Source organism: Podarcis melisellensis (genome assembly GCF_964234715.1).
Source record: "Podarcis melisellensis genome assembly, chromosome: 2".
NCBI lineage: Eukaryota > Metazoa > Chordata > Lepidosauria > Squamata > Lacertidae > Podarcis > Podarcis melisellensis.
In genome coordinates, this window is record NC_138529.1 from 82,235,763 (window position 1) to 82,254,954 (window position 19,192).

The 19,192-nt window shown below is 46.9% G+C and overlaps 1 protein-coding gene across 1 annotated transcript in view; it reads left to right on the forward strand.

The window, feature by feature from the left end:
- CELSR3 (cadherin EGF LAG seven-pass G-type receptor 3) overlaps positions 1 to 19,192 on the forward strand; it is a 91,284-nt gene that overhangs the window by 38,761 nt on the left and 33,331 nt on the right. Inside the window, exons 3-14 of the mRNA XM_081899390.1 lie at positions 6,406 to 6,628; positions 7,458 to 7,573; positions 10,113 to 10,201; positions 10,866 to 11,023; positions 13,424 to 13,587; positions 14,317 to 14,442; positions 15,368 to 15,537; positions 15,803 to 15,988; positions 16,229 to 16,339; positions 16,884 to 17,052; positions 17,413 to 17,554; positions 17,972 to 18,092. Of these exons, the coding sequence (XP_081755516.1) occupies positions 6,406 to 6,628; positions 7,458 to 7,573; positions 10,113 to 10,201; positions 10,866 to 11,023; positions 13,424 to 13,587; positions 14,317 to 14,442; positions 15,368 to 15,537; positions 15,803 to 15,988; positions 16,229 to 16,339; positions 16,884 to 17,052; positions 17,413 to 17,554; positions 17,972 to 18,092 (1,775 nt within the window). The remainder of the gene's footprint in view (positions 1 to 6,405; positions 6,629 to 7,457; positions 7,574 to 10,112; positions 10,202 to 10,865; positions 11,024 to 13,423; positions 13,588 to 14,316; positions 14,443 to 15,367; positions 15,538 to 15,802; positions 15,989 to 16,228; positions 16,340 to 16,883; positions 17,053 to 17,412; positions 17,555 to 17,971; positions 18,093 to 19,192) is intronic.

Below are 19,192 nucleotides of genomic sequence, written 5' to 3' on the forward strand. Positions count from 1 at the left end.
CTGGTGAGTCCCGGCGGGAGGGAACCCAGGGGGGCAGAAAGACCCTGCGGAAGAGGAAGGAGAGGAAGAGGTGGTCCAGCACAAACCTCTTAAACTGGTGCAGGGGCGGCACTGATTCAGAGGGGACTTCAGCGGTCTGATGTCACAGACGTAGAGCCACGGAGATGGAATGTAAAAGCAGCAATGTTCTTCAATAAAGACTTTTGTAAATAAACTGGATTGGACTTAGGTCTCTTGTGAGCTGGGACCACGGGTGGCTCTGACACTTACATTCATTATTTAATTTGTAAGCCACTCAATAGGCTTCTGAGCAGTTTTACAAGCGTAAAAATCAATTGCACTGAAATAACAAACACACAGCACAGTAACCCCATTCAAACATCTATCATTAGAATCGGCAATAGAGCAACCCCATTAAAACAACACAGCAATGAAAACAGGAGACATAAGGTGAGCAGATGCGGAGGAAGGCAGGGCCTTTGGTATTTCTGAATAGGTTTCAGGTTTTCTCGCCCATGCGTGGCAAGCTTTGCTTGCCAAAATCCCCCTCTTCTATACAGCTGTGAAATATCTTCCTTTGTAGTCAGTCAGCCTGGTGCGCAATCTTGCCGTGCATGAGGGGTCTTCCTTTTGAGCCACTGCTTCTGCACTTCTAATTTTTAGCATTGCTGTGGGTAAGCTCCTGAGTCACCAGGCCACAATGCAGAGATGCTGCTTTCACCTGTGCGGTGGCCATGGGAGACGAGGGTCGCCCAGTCCCGCTGCTTCCCCTGATCATTGCCTGCTGCAATAGGGGAGAGAGAACAGGGTAGGAGAAATCACACTTACCCTTTCTCCCATACTACTTCGCAACTGGCAAAGGCATGAGCAGCACCTGTGGTATGTGAACTGGGACCCTATGAACTCCCATGCGGTGATGCTCAATACCTGGAACTGGCAGGCCAACCAGAAGTGACCATTAGGGGGCAAGGAGAGCCCAGCTGGGTCAGATCAAAGGTCCATCAGGTCCACTCTCCTGCTGCCCACATTGCCAACTAGATTATGCTTCCAGGAAGGCCACAAACAGGACACAGAGGCACACCCTCAGCATTGCACCATTGCTATCCCCAGAAAGGCATCACTATCGTAAGAGGGAAAAGGCAGACACAGATTTACATAAAATGTGCACATTCAAAGGTATAGCCAAAGAGATGCTCTGTGTTTATTTGCATTTATGAATTGTTTCCTATAAAATGTTTCCAACAGAAACGTCAACCATTAAAACAATTTCATAGATAAAAACAACTTCAGTGCAGATACAAACTGGGATAGAAAGAAATGTCCTCTTGAAAGGCTGTTTGAAGTAGGAAGGTGCTAAAGGACAAGAGTGGAGGTGCCGGTTGAATCTGTAGCAGGGAGGTCATTCCAGAGGGCAAATGCTGCCACACTAAAGGGCCAATCCCTACATCACACAGAATGGGCCTCCTGAAATGATATCTGCAATTTGGGAGTCAATGGAGCAACCTGCAATTGCCTAACCTTGGCTCCCGTAGGTTCAGGTTGGGGCTCACAAGCAAGAGACTTCAGGTAGAAGCAAAACAGCGGCTATAATTAAAATGCAATCCATCTCATCACAACGAGGAAGATTGCAACCAGGTGACCTGCATGTTTGCTTGTTCTTCTGTGCAGGAGTTTCTACCTGCTAATGAGCATCCACAAGGCCCCGGCTGCTCTCCTTTCTTGTGGCTCTTTCACTCTGAACTGGGCTTAAGACCAGATAGCCCTTCAGATAGAGGACTGAGAGCAGGACACGCATCCGCCCTGCTGGAGCTAGCATACCTGGCGAGTGTCTTTGATTCAAGACCCAAGAAAGGGTCATTAGTGTGGTACAGCCAAAAAGAACCAGATGTGTGGAGACAGCAGCAACAGCAGCTGCTGCTATGGAAGTTTGAAGCCCATGAATATTTTGCAAAGCAGGTAGCTTCTGTCTTTCCAGTTGTAACAGATTAAATGTGGCTCCCGCTCCCGTCTTCACTCCCCCTGGTATCAGACTGGAGGGAATCATTACAGATCTCATCAAAGAGAGGGCGCTTTCATTTCAGAGACAATGGGAAATGCCTCAGGTTCCCCTGGGGGGGGGGAGTACACGGAGCCCCACCATTCCCTCTTCCTAGATTTAAAGAGGTGGCAGCTCCCTGTTCAATAGCTGCATAGATCATCCTTGTATTTAGCAGAAAGGGGATGAAATGGAGGAGCAGACCGATGAAGGGAGGCGTCTTGCAAACAGCGCTTTTCACAGCCCTGAATCAGGATGCCCTCTGAGCCCAAGTAGGCATTGCTTGCTTGTGTCAGGGGACGCGAGTGGCGCTGTGGGTTAAACCACAGAGCCTAGGACTTGCCGATCAGAAGGTCGGCGGTTCGAATCCCTGCAACAGGGTGAGCACCCGTTGCTCGGTCCCTGCTCCTGCCAACCTAGCAGTTCAAAAGCACGTCAAAGTGCAAGTAGATAAATAGGTACCGCTCTGGCGGGAAGGTAAACGGTGTTTCCGTGCGCTGCTCTGGTTCGCCAGAAGCGGCTTAGTCACACTGGCCACATGAACTGGAAGCTGTACGCCGGCTCCCTCGGCCAATAAAGCGAGATGAGCGCCCCAACCCCAGAGTCGTCCACGACTAGACCTAATGGTCACTTTACCTTTACCTTTGCTTGTGTCGGATTGTGTGTGCAGGTAATTTGGTCCGTCCTCTATAGACTTTATCTCCTTCTGGATGAATCATAGTCCTTTTAAGGACTATGACTCTAGCACTCATTACTCAACTTCCTCCAAATCATCACAATTATTACCTATGATGGGTGGGACCATCTCTGAATGTTGTGGTGCAGAGACAAATAACAAATCTCCTGGATATTAAAAAGAAAGCTATCCCAGGGCCACTTGGGAAAGCATTTTTTTCCTCATTTAATCTGTTCCAGCCCTGCTGAGTTTTCTAGATTACCTTCTTTATTGCATTGTTGTTTACTAGCATTAGGGCATATTCCAGTGTCAGCCAGACAGATTTGTACGGTGAGATAACCGTAAATTTGGATTGTGAAAACAACAGAAGTTTGATCTGTCAACCAGGGATGACTATAATCTGTAATTACAAGCCTTGTCTTTTGAATAAGTGTTTTGGAACTGCCTTCTGGTGAATATCAGACGAGCTCCAACCCTTTTGGGAATTCGGCACCCATTGGGGACCTTTTTATTCCACCAGGCCTTCCTAGAATGATGAACCTGGCCTGGTCACTATTAATTTTGGAACAGTATAACGTTATTTTAATAGATTTTTATCTGGTATTCTTCAAATTGTATCCATTTCTGTTTGGTACATTGCTTTGAGATTCTTTTGGACATAAAGCAATTAAGAAATTTTATAAATAAGTACATAACTAACTGCCCCATCTCCCCCCACGAGACCCTTAGCCTTCCAGATCTCTTACTGGCTTCAGAGACAGTCTTTTACAAAACCCTCTGCTTAAATAGTGCTGCTGGAGATGCATAGCACATGTCCTCCAATGCTGCTTGATACCAGTTTGTTAGTAACAAAACCAATGGACTGGGTGAGCTGTATGTTGGCCTGGTAGCTGTGGCAACTGTCCAGTAGTGTAGCAGGAGGTGTTCATCTTTCCGTGCTGCTTGTGGTTAGTTTTCCATCCACAGATCTGCCTAGATTTGTAATACTGCCATTCCAGAGAGCCTCTTTCAGCAAACTATAGGCACAATGGGCTCCTTAGATCCTAGCCAGCCCTCTCTTTGCCTCTGTCTCTTAAACTCCTCTCTTGTTTCAGCTTCAGAGAAGTGGAGGTGGGGGAATATTGGCATTTGCAAACTAATTGTCTTTTCCTGCCACAATCTGGCAAGAAGCAATTGCTTCTCTTCCTGTTGGATTCAAGGGTTGTGTGGCCCTCATCATAACTGAATGTTGGTGGAAGAACAGGGACCCATCCCCCCCCCATACTCAGCCCATACCATCTTCTGTAATCAGCATTAGTCCTACGAACAGTGATGTAGCGTGGGGGAGGTGCAGGGGGGGCCGGCCGCACCAGGCGCAACATCTGGGGGTTAGGGTTAGGGGGCGCAAATCCACGGATTAGGGGGCGCAAATTACTTGCCTTGCCCTGGGTGCTGACAACACACGCTACGCCACTGCCCACGAACATGCAAAGAGACTTGCTGGACCAGATTAAAAGGCCCATTTAGTCCAGCAGTCTGCTCTCAAATGACCTATGAAAAGTCCACAAGGAAAACATGAGCCCAGTAGCGTACTTCTCTCAGACTTGGAAGGTGTGAGTGAGTTTAATACCCATGCGAGGGCTAGACTCTGTGCTCTAGTGAACCAGAGAAGTATTTGAACTCAGGTGTGCTGCGATGCATAGGATATGAGCCTTGCCGACAAATGGTTCTAAGGAATTAGCTCTCAGCTGGGCCCGAGAGTTGTTGTCTCCTCACCTGTGTGCGCACTGACAAACCACTGGCAAAGAGAACTCCCCTTTCCCAACACTCTGCATTCTGGCTCAGCCAAGGGGAAACTATAGCAGCAAGCCTGACATGCCTGGTATTGGTGACGACAGCGAAGAGTTCAGCTTGTCACTTCAGCTTGTCTGATGGCTCTGCTTCAGGTTCCCCAAGGCACCAAATGGTAGATGGCGACACCAAGTGGCTCTTTGGGGGCACAACAATACAAACAGGAGAGATCTTCCAGAAGCCACATTTAGGGACACAGATTCCAGTTGTGTTGAAAACTGCCTCAGCTTGGCAGCTGTAATGAGCAGAGAGATTTGCTGTTGCTAACCACTGCCAGGAGCACCTGATGGTGCCCGCCCAGCAACTGTGGTTCTTTTGAAAGAGATAGATGACGTCCATTTCCCCAAGGGTGGCTGCCTGGCCTGCTTTAAACTAGAGCAATAGGCCTCTTGCTGCCTCCTCAGTAGTCCACAAGCACGGTGATGATGGCAGCCCCATGTACCCTGCCTGCGAGTGGAAACTGCTAATATATGCACATTGTCATACTAGCTCTTACAAAATGCTCCCCGCTGAACATTTCTATCTGGATGGATGACCTTGGTGTTTCATGCTCTTATCAGCTAATTATGAGTCCCCAGGTGATGGCTCTGGCGATACTCGTGTTAGAAAACAAATCTTTTTAATGCATGAAATGGTGAGGGAATTGCTAGTCCCCATCCCAAGCTCTTTTAGCGTATATGCCTGGAAATGAGGCCTGCTGAAGCCTCAGGAGAGTCGGCCTATGTAGCTGGTTTGACAAGAACAAGGGCTTTTGATATGTTTATAAACCTGAGGGAAATTCCTCAGCTGAGTTTAATGTGCTTTTGTGAGGAGAACCATACATGGGTGTCCACAGGAGGGAGGCAGTTTACCCTCTCCTGTATGAACCATAATTACCAGCCTTTGATTTTTAAGCAAGCTTTTAGCACTTGTAAAACCTGAGACACAGTGGCGTAGCGTGGGTTGTCAGCACCCGGGGCAAGGCAAGTAATTTGTGCCCCCTAACCCATGGATTTGTGCCCCCTAACCCGTGGATTTGCGCCCCCTAACCCTAACCCCCAGATGTTGCGCCCGGTGCGGCCAGCCCCCCCTGCACCCCCCACGCTACGCCACTGCTGAGACATGAGACAAAATGTACAGGTATTATTCTCATTTCTTAAAATGAGAAATGGTCACTCTGCCTTTCAGTGTTTTACTTTGCCAGTCACTCATGGAAAAATTCCAGCAAACATACTTGGAACTATATAAAAGGATTTTGTTCCTGGTAAGGAGGACTCGACTGAGGGATCTGCTGTCATGGCCAGCCCATCAGGAACTTCACACAATCTCTTTCTTTGGGTGACTGGAAGACACCAATTCTAATACGAGTAAATGTTTGCCTTGTGTGTAAAGGAGCTGATCTAATAGACCTTTTCAAATTAGTTCACAGGAGATATTCGCTGAGAGTTCAGCGTAGGTTTCTCCTCGGCCATGCAAAGCGACCAGCAGCTTTCAGGGTGATGGAGCTGAGGTCCTTGAGATAAAGCTGGAGTCTGAAGAAGATGCCATGCTTTGAGTGTTCATGGTTCTCCTTGGTGTATATGGCAGTGAGCGGGGTTTTAGATCTCCAAAGCATGGCTTCCTAAACTAGAAATCTTCGATGCATGAAGTTTTACATAGGGTATAATCAGGAGGAAGAGGCTTATCAGGCTGGAAGCTGTTGCAGCTGGTTGGCTTTTCTGGAGCACCACAAACATGATTGACAGTATGCAGAGATATTAAGTTCCTTGTCTTAGCAATCTATATATATTACTCCACCCTGTTCAATGCCAGGAACTCTCAGCCTTTGCCTCTTCCACTCCCAGAAGCCCCTTGATCTCTTTTCTTCTGTTTTCCCCCCCAACAGGTGATAATTGTGAGGTGGATAGTCGGGCCGGACGCTGCGTCCCTGGCGTATGTAGGAATGGAGGCACCTGCACCAATTCTGCCGATGGCGGCTTTCAATGTCACTGCCCACCTGGGGGCTTCGAAAAGCCTTACTGTGAAGTGTCTACACGTTCCTTCCCCCCAAAATCTTTCATCATGTTCCGAGGACTTCGCCAGAGGTTCCATCTAACCCTCTCCCTCTCGTAAGTTATTTGAGCTGGAGCCTTGTCATGTCAGTTAACAGAACAGCCATCTTTCAGCTGCAGCTGATGATAATCATTTTCCATTCTGCTCTCCAAAATGCATTTGCCTGACCTTTCTAGGTTTCTCCTTCATACTAGATTGGGCTGATATATGAGCTCTAGCTGAGTGTCTACTCTTCAAATGTGACTTTTTAAAATCTAGCTGGAAGAAAAAGAAGATTATTAGCATTAAAGTAAAGGACCCCTGACAGTTAAGTCCAGTCGTGAACAACTCTGGGGTTGTGGTGCTCATCTCGCTTTACTGGCCAAGAGAGCCGACAGCTTTTCCGGGTCATGTGGCCAGCATGACTAAGCCACTTCTGGCGAAACCAGAGCAGCACACAGAAACTCTGTTTACCTTCCCACCGGAGCGGTACCTATTTATCTACTTGCACTTTGACGTGCTTTTGAACTGCTAGGTTGGTAGGAGCTGGGACCAAGCAACAGGAGCTCACCCCGTCGTGGGGATTCAAACCGCCGACCTTCCAATCAGCAAGCCCTAGGTTCAGTGGTTTAGACCACAGCAATGGGATGCAATGTTAGCTCTCACTTGTTGAATGTTGGCCTGCCATTTAAGGCAGAAAAAGAAAGACACCAACCCTCCTTTTTCTTGATGGTTGAATCTTAATCTTAATCATTCTGCAGTTGCAACATTCTCTTCAGCCAATTGTACCCGATGAAGTATTGCCCCAGGGAATGTCATAATTCATCTCAGGCCCAGGCTAGCTAATTAAGAACTTTCAGAAATGCTTATTCTTTCTCTGCTTTATCACTGTATTGCTTTGTTTAGATTTGCTACCTTAGAGCGCAGTGGCCTCCTAATCTACAACGGACGTCTAAATGAGAAGCATGACTTCTTGGCTGTAGAGATTGTGGATGGGCAGGTCCAGCTGAAGTACTCCACAGGTAGGTGATGTAGATGGGTCTGCAGTACTACTTACCTACTTTCTTACAACGGGGGTGCCTCCTTTGTAGAGCTCAGCAGGGAGGAGGAAGAGGGCGAAACTAGAATGAGTTGGCTCTGCCTGACATTGGGTCTGGCGCCACCTACTGTTGGCCTCCCTGCCTTCTGCCCTACCAGCTCCAAGGGGCACCAGGCTCCATTCACTTAGCAACAGAGGAGTGATGGCCGATATCTGTGGGTTTTTGGGACTGCTCGACTGTAGAATAGGATGGGATGGAAGGAGCTTTATTGGAGAGAAAGCAGAATCAGCAATGCAGGACTGTAGAAAGGAGGTACAAGTGAAACTGTTATGGGGATCAACTAGAACTCAAGTGGGTTTTGGGGGAGAGGACTGAACACAAACAGTGTACCTGGCCCAGAAAATCATATTAGCAGCCCTGCAGAGGAGCATAGGGCTTCAGGATAGCATTCAGGTTTGAACTCCTGGTTTGTGCCTTGTGTCTTCAGGGTCTGTACCTGAATGTGTGATTCTTTGTGAATCTGTGTGGTGAGACATTGAAGGCAGGGGTAGAATGGGAGAAGCTGGTGGGCTGGGTTTCTGTGTTGCACTGTGTTTGCAATCAATGGTGGTGCATTTGTAACCACTGGGACTGAAGAGGAATGCTGGATGATGTTTTGCACAGGGCAAAAGGGCTGAGTGCAAAAGCTGCCCCAAGGATGTTCACTTGGCACCTTCACAACATACCTTTAGGTGTTAGGCAAAGACATTCTCAGGCCTTTAGCTAATCCATGGCCTTTTAAACTGAGGGCATGTATAGTTTTTGTTCATTATTATGGTATGTCTTGTTGTAAACTGCCCTTTGAACTTCGGCTGAAGGGCAGTATAGAAATTTAATAAATTATTATAATTAAAGAGTGTTAATGGGAAACCACAAGGGTACTATTTATATGTAGGTATAGGGTGTGAGCAGGCATGAAGCTGGAAAAAAAAGCATCAAATGGTGTAGATTGCAAGGGAACATATTTGTATGCGCAGCAATGTTTGTGTTCGCGTGCCTGTATAATATGTATTTGTACGTCGTCGTATCAGGTTGGGTCTGAAGGTCACAAACAGTCAAATTAGATTGTGTCTCAGAGGACTAGTTAAACATGCTTTTTGTGCTGGGATGAATGATGGAGCTGCGTCAGTGGGAAGCCATGTTCTGTTTTAAGCTGTGGTTTAAAAGGCATCCTGTTATATGACGCAACAACAACACCCACCCAAAACCATGTCCGTTTTACATGTGAAGAGATATAGCCTTTTGTGGGCTGCTCAGCTTCAAAGGCAATGTTCAGATGTCAAGTGCCTTAAATATAGTTACTGAAAGGGCTGTTATTTCCGGGACTCTTAATGTCTCTGAGTCGATGGTCAGGGTGCGATGGGTGACCACAGCCTCAAATAGGAACCCAAGAGCATCAGCTTGTTTGCTTGCTTAGTTGGAGGGGTTGAAATCAGATCAACACTGTGATGCTGGACTCCTCAGCTTTGCATGCATGTTTATGTGCACGGTGGATTTATATTATTTACATTCCGCCTTTCAATCCTAATATCCCATAACCAATTAAATCAAACAATCAACCTGTTTAATAAAGGGTCAAAAATACAAAGAATGAAGGAGGGAACCACACATTTTTTAGGGGGTTGATTTTCTCTGTTGTCTTTTTAAAAAGTCATACTAAAAGCTGCCAATCACCTCCTGTTCCTCAAATTTAATCCTCTTCAAAAAGACACTACCAAGTTGTTACATATCCTAGACAGGATTTGGCTGTAACAGGTTCTTTTTTCACAAGCTGTTCAACATGGGGAGCTGATGTTTGGAAGGGCCAGGCAAAGATTAGCTCCAAGGCAGCTGCCTTTCCTATGTTCCCTTGCCAATATACTTGGAACCATTCGACTGAATCACTTTGAAGGGTGCATGCCTTCTTCCTAACATTGTAGTGCCTTATTCATTTCTTAGAAAGTGTATCTAGAAATACTAAATGAATGCTACTGCATGTTTCAAAGCAACTTCTCTCCCTCTCTATCTTTGTGCATATGCACAGCACATGTGTTATCATGCTGTCTCCCACAAGTTGTGCTTTTACATACATGCCTACATGTGATGAACTGTCAGTGATTATATGGGCCAAAGTGAGACTCTCTTATCTTGATATGTTTGGAAGAGTGATACTGCTACCACACATTAGCAGTGTTCCCTTAGGATTTGTCAAAGGGACAAATGTGCCCTTTTCCTTCAAAAGTAACAGCTGTAGGAGGCTCCTAAGCAGGATCAGGATTGCAGGATATGGCAGTGACAACTGGGGTGACAACTAGGGTCTGCAGCACAGTAGAGAAGAATTAGCATGCCACCCTGTGCCATGGTCCTGCTTCTGTTTGGTTCCCTATGACTGCCATTTTTAAAGAAGGAAAGGGGACAATTGTTTAAAATCACACATTTTACATATTGTCTAGTTTGGCCCAAAGTCTTCCTGGCTGACATTTTATGATGTCTCCCCTTGCAGGAGAGTCTAGCACCATTGTTGCTCCCTATGTGCCCGGAGGTGTGAGTGATGGGCAATGGCATACAGTGCAGCTTCACTATTACAACAAGGTAGGTGCTTTCTGCCATTGCGATTATTTTGTTATCCTGGTTCTGTCTTCCTCTGCAGTTCTTTTCCATGTGCCATGGATTTTAAGGGGAAATATGATACAGATTCATTCTATCAGATTCTTCTCTCTGGCCTGATTTTGTTTCTTGTCCTTTTTTTTTTTTTTACCTGGCTAACTGCTGCCCCACCCAGCAAACCACTTCTTCGCATCAAATACGCTGGCTTAAAAAAAAATGTGAATTGCATTAGCAGGGGTGTAGTGTTGATAATTAATGGGATCAGACCAGGAATGGAGAGGTAGTTGAACTCTTTCCTTATGGAGAGGGAAATTAGCCTAGTTGCAGTCTTGAGGGAAAAAACCCCTCTGTTCTGAAAATGGTCTTTGCTTTGCAGCAAATTTCCCCTCTAATCTAACCCTTGCTTCAAAGGAAGGATTTTCTGCAGACATGCGTCGGGGGGGTTACATTAAATAAGAATCTGATGTTCTTTGTCCCTTGCTAGTTTTCTATCTGCAGGGATTCTGCTCCCCACCCACCCACCCACATCTTGCATTCTGACTTGTTTTTTTTTCTGAATGTTTCCTTGGGACATTAGTGACTTGAGAATAAGGCAATGTGGCTTTTTTGTTTGGGTGATGCCTGCTTAGTCCGTGCTTTATCATTTCAGCCCAAGATCAGCTCCCTGGGCTCTGTGCAGGGACCTTCCAAAGAAAAAGTGGCCATTCTTATGGTGGACAAATGTGATGCATCTGTGGCACTGCAGTTCGGCAACGAGATTGGGAACTATTCCTGTGCAGCAGAGGGGGTGCAGTCCAGTTCCAAAAAGTGAGTGTTTCCCACTTGCAGCTAGACCAGAAATGTGCTGCCCACTCTTCAAAGAGCTAAGTAGAAACACCTTTCCTTACCCCCTGCCCTCAATGCAGTCAAAGCTCCCTCTCCAGTTCATGCTCAAGTGGAAGTTGGGAATGAGAAGCTTGGAGCGTGGTCACGTGATTTATAATAAGCCACACCCTACTGCAGTGTGAGCGGGAGTCTCACAGTTACCCACACAGACTGCTCTGTGCCATTGTCTCTCTCTGGGTTTTTGCCTGCCCCCCCCCATCCCACAGCTACAGAGGCAGCTGCAGTTTTTATTCCTCAGCTCTGTATCCTGTATAGGAGCTAATCTGTGATCCTCCATATGTAGTTGGACTCCAACTCCCTTCAACCCCGACCAGCCAGCATAACACCACACCAGCCAGTGTGGTGTAGTGATAAGAGTGTCAGACTAGGACCTGGGAGAGCCGGGTTCAAATCCCTACTCTGCCATGAAGCTCACTGGGTGACCTCGGGCCAGCCATTGCCTCTCAGCCTAATCCACCTCATAGACCTGTTGTGGGGATTAATTGAGGAGGGGGAGAACCATGTATGTCATCTTGAGCTCCTTGGAGGAAAGAGTGGGATAGAAATCAATAAACGATAAATAGTCAATGGTCAGGGATGCTGGAAGTTGTAGTCCAGGAACATCTGGAGGGCACAACTTTGGCTACCCCGATACACACACATACACACATGCTGTCTAATGCCAAAATAGACTTTACAAAACTAAGTTGCACAAACCACAGAAATACAAATATCCATAATTAAAATGCACAATAAAGCAGTACCTTTAGAACAGTGTAGCAATTGCAAGCAGGAGCCTCGGGCAATCCTCTGGACACCCTACTTGTCATGTCCACTGCACTTGCCTGTGTGTGATGGCTCAGACTGGCTAGAAAGCATTGCATATGCACAAAGCAGTCCAGAGCTTCGATCCAAGGGAAATATCAGCTTTTTGTATTGCGAATTTTGTTTTGCTTGTGGCTGTTTCTGTGTAACTAAGTCATGCATCAGAAGTCACCTACAGAAAGGGGGCCGAGAGAGGAAAGTGGGGAGTTGAGGATAGCAGGGCAAAAATGGAATGGGGGTTAAGGAAAGGGTGGGAAGAGGGGAAGTGGAGATTGCAAACGCACTGAAAGGCAGAGAAAGTTAGAAGCAAACAGGAATGAATGGCAAGGAAAGAAGATAGTCCTTATACTGGACACACACACACGCTACATGCAAGCCTCTACTCAAAAGAAGAGCTGGATATAATGAAAAATAGATGCAAGGGAATGGGACATGAGAAAAGTTTGAACATGACTTCTGAAATAACAAGAGGGCTCTTAATATTGGAGTGTCTGTTTTGGAAAGAACACTGTCGAAGACTTTATACAAGCTTCATTTTCAGGATTTTCCTTAGTTGGGATTAATGTATTGTGTTACCAACTGATGTTTGTTTGTGAGTGTCAGAATCGGTCATGGGTCTCAAATAATCGTGCAACAGCCTTAATTGCATTGGCACTTGGATGCTAACACTTGCTTTTCAGTGAACCGAATAAAATGGTGGGAGTGTAAAGTTTTTTTATCAATGATGTTCATTAAGAAAACCCCAAATTTCCCACTACTCAGGTCTTTCTCATGGTGTTCTTCAGAATGTCTAAGACCATTGAACACAAATTGGTCTATGCTTTAACAACCTTGTAACATACAAAATCAGGGGTCGTTGATTCAGTGAAAATCTAGAGGTTTTCCTGTCATTTCAGTTCACGTATATAAAGTGGGATAAAAATTACAATTGTGGGTGGTAACTATTCTGTAGTAAAGACAACTGTGATAGCTTCATTTTATTTATATATTTATTTTCCACCGCTTGATACCAAACTAGGCTTCTGAGTAGTTTATATAGCATGTTTTGAATGTTTCAAGCACTAATTATATATCATCTCAGTAATGCTTACGGCAACCTTGCAAGGTAGGTTGATATTACATACCGTTTGTCAAAGTTATAATGGCAAGACCCTAGAGGACTCTATATGCTAAATATCTAACAGCATCAATGAAAGTGTGGGCTGGTGGGATGAATTTCATTTTTTCTTCCTTCCTTGTGGTGATACATGGAAGATCTGGTGTCCCACCACAGTTCTGGCTGCCAATGGCTTGTCCTAAATCCTGCATGCTTGGCTCAGGGAGGGTGGGACTACCTGAACAGTATGGCTGCATTTAATGTCAAAACGCCTGTGCACGGGGCTTCTGCATTTCCCTGATCTGTAGATTAAGCAAAACGCTTGTCCCCTTTCCCATTATACTCCCATTTCTAGCTTAAAGGTAACCTTTCGGAAAGCTGACCCGCAGCAAATACCACTTACGGGCCTTTTCTTCCTCCAGATCGCTGGACCTCACTGGGCCTTTGCTCCTTGGAGGGGTCCCCAATCTGCCTGAGAACTTTCCAGTGGAGCACAGGGAGTTTGTGGGGTGCATGAGAGATCTGTACATTGACAGTAAACGCATTGACCTGGCTTCCTACATTGCAAACAATGGGACCGCAACAGGTAATGTCAGCTGCTTAACCATGGATGGCTCTCCCAAGCCATGGCTCATTCCTCTCCCATATCATCCTTGCCTTCCATTGCAGTGTTGCAAAGAGCTTGGCTATAGCTGGCTTGATGGTTCAGGGAACCAGGTCGTTGTTTTAATTATACCATAGGCTGCACCAGTACCAGCTGGTCCTCTCTTTTGCAGCTCTGGCAAGACTCCTGGAAGAAGAGAGGTTCAGCTCTGTATGTTTATTGGCCCTTTGTTTTATCTAACGAACGTGCATGACCATTTGGCTGACGCTATGATTGTAATACTAATAGGGGCACCTCTGCTTTCTCATTGCCCGGGCAGGATGTGGGCCAGACCCAAACCACTGACCTAATGGGAAAGGCTCTGTATCCTTAGGTCACCATCCCAAATCAGTCTTTCCCACTGTAGATTTCTTGGGGACTTCATACTTGTTGTGCCTAACCAGAAAGGCATTTCCAGAGGGAAAGGTGAGACTTGGAGAGGACCATTCTTGGTGTCTGCTGCAGCTTCCAGACATTGTGAAGAAAGGCAGTGCTTGAAGGACTGAATGAGGAAATTGATGGCATCGGGAGATGTTCCTGCCTATTGTTAATGTTCAACTTTGAGGGCCTGTTATCATAGTTTAGGAAAGTTGGGAGTTGAAGCCAAAGAAGAAGCTATTCCAAGTAACATCCTTTGTCCTCACTTGTGCTGTCCATTTGCAATGTCCCCAGGTTGCCATGCCAAGCACTCCTTCTGTGATTCCAACCCCTGCAAGAACAGTGGCACCTGCACTGTGGGCTGGTCTTCCTTCTCCTGTGAATGCCCAGTAGGCTTTGGAGGCAAGGAGTGCAGGCATGGTGAGTGTAACTTTGTGAAATATTCAGGAGGCACGTGAAAGGGGTGGCCAGGACTGTCATGGGAGTGCAAGCCAAGAGGTATGGTCAAAACGAAACGCAACACTTTGGCTTTGGAAAGGTTCTGTTGGAAGGGGATGTGGTTTCCCAAGGAAAGTCAGGCAAAACTGATAGTGCGTTTAGTATTCAGTGTCAAAACATGCTGCCTTATAGTGCACATATGTATATCTAAATTGTGACTTTTCCATTTAAACTGCATGTGAGTGGTGGTCAGGAAAGAATCAGCCATCTGTTTTGAGGATGTTGAAGAGAAAAGCACAATTTCACAGAAGAACATAGGCTTGACTGAGTCAGGCCATTGGCCCATCTTGCTCAGTATTATCTCACTGACTGGCAGCAACCGTTCAGGATTTCAGACCAAGGTCTCCCCCAGCCCAACTTGGAGATGCATGGGATTGAACCTGCATGCAAAGCACATGCTCTAACACTTAGCTGGGGGGGAAAGCCAGCCCTCAAATGTTTTTTCAGTCTGTAGAATCATCGAAATTTGCAGTTCTCAAGTGTTTGGCCCAGACCTGCTAGACCTGTCATCTGGTCATGTTGCTTGCCTTCCTTCTGCACAGTGTGTCCACTCCTCGGCATTTTAAGTGAGATTAAACCTCCAGCTCCTCTCCCCAGCCGAATCCAGGGGCATTTCCTTGGCACAAAATGGCACAAAAGTCATTGAAGTGAAGCAAGCAAGGGGGGCTTTGGGGCATCTCCCGTCACAAGCTTCATCACCATAGCTGTCAACGTTTCCCTTTTGGTAAGGGAATTTCCCTTACTCCAAATAGGATTCCTCGCAGGAAAAGGGAAAAGTTGACAGCCATGTTCATCACACTGTTCTGATCTCCAGCATCTGTTCTGATGCTCCTCTTTTCTTTTCCAGCCATGCATCACCCTCACCATTTCCGTGGCAACAGCATCCTTTTCTGGGACTTCAAGAATGAAGTGAAGATCTCCACCCCCTGGTATATGGGCCTGGCATTCCGGACACGCAAACTGAATGGAGTGCTGCTTCAGGCCCATGCTGGCCAGTACACCACCATACTCTGCCAGGTACTGTTCCTAGTACCCACAAGCCTATCATCTGCTTCCACTCTGTGCTGTGAGCAAATGTTGTGAGAGGGGTATTCATTCCACTTAAAGCTGTAAAACCAAAACTCATGTAGCTCAGGGGCTGACTGTGACCCTCCACACTCCAGGCCTCTCTGGCCTTTGGAAATCTCCCTTGGATCCATCTCTTACCAGCCTCGCTCTGAGCTTTCTTGGGTCTTGCTCCCTGGGTAGAATTTGCTCCATTCTAACATTGCCCTTTCTTTAGCTGGACTCCGGCCTGCTCTCCTTCATGGTGAACAGGGGCTCTGGACGCACCACCAAGCTCCTCCTGGATCAGATGCACTTGAATGATGGGACGTGGCACGACCTCCAGCTACAGCTACAGGATGTCCGGAGTGGTCGAGAGACACGTTACATCATCACCCTCAACCTGGACTTTGGCTTTTACCAGGTGAGCCCTGAAGGTGGGGGCACATTATCCCCAAATGATCCACATTTTGTGAGTCTTCTTCCACCCTTTTGAGTGTTCTTAACAGAACCTTGTTGCCTGCTTCCCTCTCTCTCTCCCTCTCTCTCTCTATATGACCAATACTAATGGTCTCTTCCAGCCTTGTAACTGAGAGCTTCTTTTTCGAACATGTAGAGAACATGTAAAGTATGAAATTGCTATTGGTTGGGTTTCTTTTCTCAGGACACTGTAGTTGTTGGAAATGAGCTACATGGCCTGAAAGTGAAGCATCTCCATGTTGGGGGAATCCTAGAGTCTGGTAAAGTGCATCACGGTTTGGAAGGTTGCATCCAGGTAAGTCCCGGCAATTTTCCAAATGTCAAAGCTTCTCCGTTTTGATTCTGTGACAGGCAGTATTCACAAATGGGAGATTTAAGAAAACAAAGAAACGCAAAGGTCACATCCGTACCATACATTAAAGCATCACTATACCACTTATAACAGTCACAGAGAATCTTGGGGACCTTCATTGGTTAAGGGTGCTGGAAATTGAATATTTAGGAGTTCAGCATCCTTAACAAACTACAGCTCCCAGGGTTCTTTGGGGGAACCCATGACTGTTAAAGTGGGTTAAGAGTGCTTTAAATCTATAGTACGGACGTGACGCAAGCCACAGATTTTTTCCTTGCAGGGACTGCCACTCTTTGTGGGCAGAAGTGGTGGGGCGGCTTTCTATAGGACACCTGAATAGTTGGTAATAAGGGAGGAGAAAATATCAGGAAAGCTTGGCAAAGGCTACTGGGCAATTTTATAAAAGAGTCGCTTGAGAGGCTGGCCCAATGGTCCACTGGCTTTCCTAAAGAGATCCTGTATAATGCCCCTTTCACTTGGCTTCCAGGGAGTACGCCTGGGTGACACAGCCACGGGGATGGCATTACCCAAGCCCAGCAGCGCTCTGAACGTGGAAGCAGGATGTACTGTGCCCAACCCTTGTGACTCCAACCCTTGCCCTGCCAACAGTCTGTGCCAGGACAAATGGCAAAGCTACACTTGTGTCTGCCAGCCAGGTAGGAGATGCACAAGCAACACAGATCCTTCACTTGCCCATGATTTTCACAAGCTGCCCAGTCATTGTGTGTGTGTGTGTGTGTGTGTGTGTGTGTGTGTGTGTGGAGGCAGGGGGAGGGGTGTCCTTCTCAATTCAGTGATCAAATAAGCCAAATTTTTCAGCCAAAGGTGTGTAAATCAAGCAAATTTGCACAATACCTATACCTCAATCATAGCCTTTTGCTTCTTCTGTTGCAGGATTTTCTTTTTGGATGGGTGGGTGAAAGAGAGAATTGATAAGGGCTTAGCACTGCGATCCACTCCAGCTTAATAAACTCTCTGGGTTCAGTTAGAACATTACTTCTAACCTGTCCTTCCAGGTTACTATGGTGCCAACTGCGTTGATGCCTGTCATCTGAACCCCTGCAAGAACAAGTCAGTGTGTCGGCGGAAGCCTGGGGCTCCCCACGGCTATGTCTGCGAATGTGGAGAGAATCACTTTGGCCAATATTGTGAGCACAGGTGAGATCCAGGACTGCTCCCGTACTTCTCAACATCCTATGGGCCTAGGCTCTTTCCCCTATTCATTTGGTTTCCTCCACTCCAGTCTTTAACCGATAGGCCACTGAGGAGAAAAACCAGAGAATTTCGTTCTTTGTGCATCAGTTTGTTCCTCCCATTAGAGTTGATTAGCAGCTTACTTTGGACATGGCTAATTAGCAGTGAGGTGATCTGAGCGTATCAGTGTGAGATGGGGCAGGCCACACAATTCGTGACCCACCAAGGCAGGTGGCCGGCAGCCCCTACCTGCATTTATTCAATTTGAGGAAGAGAGGAAAACCAAGAAGGCGATCAAGCTCCTGGAAGACTGATAAAGATGGCTGTTGTGCTGTGCTGGGTGTATAACATCAGGGATCCATCTGACTTTTACCCCTGCAGGATGGATCAGCAGTGCCCCAAGGGCTGGTGGGGGAATCCAACATGTGGGCCTTGCAACTGCGATGCAGCCAAAGGATTTGACCCAGACTGTAATAAGACCAATGGGCAATGTCGCTGTAAGGTAAGAAAACGGAGCTTTCTTTCTCTCTGTGAAATGTTTTGGGGCTCTGCTCCCCTTAGGATCTGAGGAAGCATTTGACTCACTTTGCCCACCACCCGCAATATAGCCTCTGCAATGTCATAATGCTTGCACCGAGCTATGGGAATGTAAACCTCACCTTGCATTTCCAGTTTTTGTTCTCAGGTCTTCTTACCCAGTGTAGCATAGCAGTTAGAGTGTTAGACTCGGACCTGAGATGACCAGGGTTCAAATCCCTGCACAGCCATGAAGCTCCCTGGGTGATCTTAGCCTGGTCAATCTCACTCAGCCTAGCCTACCTCGCAGGATTGTTGGGAGGATAAATGGGTGGTGGGAGGAATCAGAAGAACCATGTATACCAGCCTTGAGCCTCTTGGAGGAAAGGTGGGAAGTAAATCAATAGAAATTGTGTGGTTGCTGGGATAGTAGAGTATGAGACTCTTCATCTCAGGGTCATGGGTTTGAGCCACACATTGGACAAAAGTTTCCTGCATTGCAGGAGGTTGGACTGGATGACCCTTGAGGTCCCTTCCATTTCTATCTTTCTATGCGCCACCTGGCAAGAGTCCTCCATTTCCCTCTCTCAATACCTGTGCCTGCTTGCCTTCTTGCCTATTATCAGGACATCACTCCTTGACCCGAACCCAATGCTGCAGGCTTAGAAATAGTGCTTGAACCAGGATAGAGACTGTTTAAGGGAACTGAGAAGCTGCTGTTCACTCTGGCACCTACTAGGCATGGTGGATTGGGAGGACCCTGCATCATCAGACGGCCAAAAGCACTTTGGGAGCACTGGAATGGAGGAAGCAGGGCTGACACAGTGCTGCCAATGCCACCCTCCTACTAACACTCACACCTACTTGTGCAGCCAAGTTTGGCTCTCACTCAAAAGCAGCTGCCTGGGGCAGGGCCCAGCAGCATAGCTGGATCAGCTTGGCAAAGGAACCTTCTGAGCCCCTGGGACCCTGAACCAGTGTCCCCCAGCTGACTGGCTGCCGGTACCAGGCTTGGGAGTCAGGAACAGCTTATGTGTTTCTGCAACTTGGGTCTCCAGCTATTGTTGGACTACAACTCCCATCACC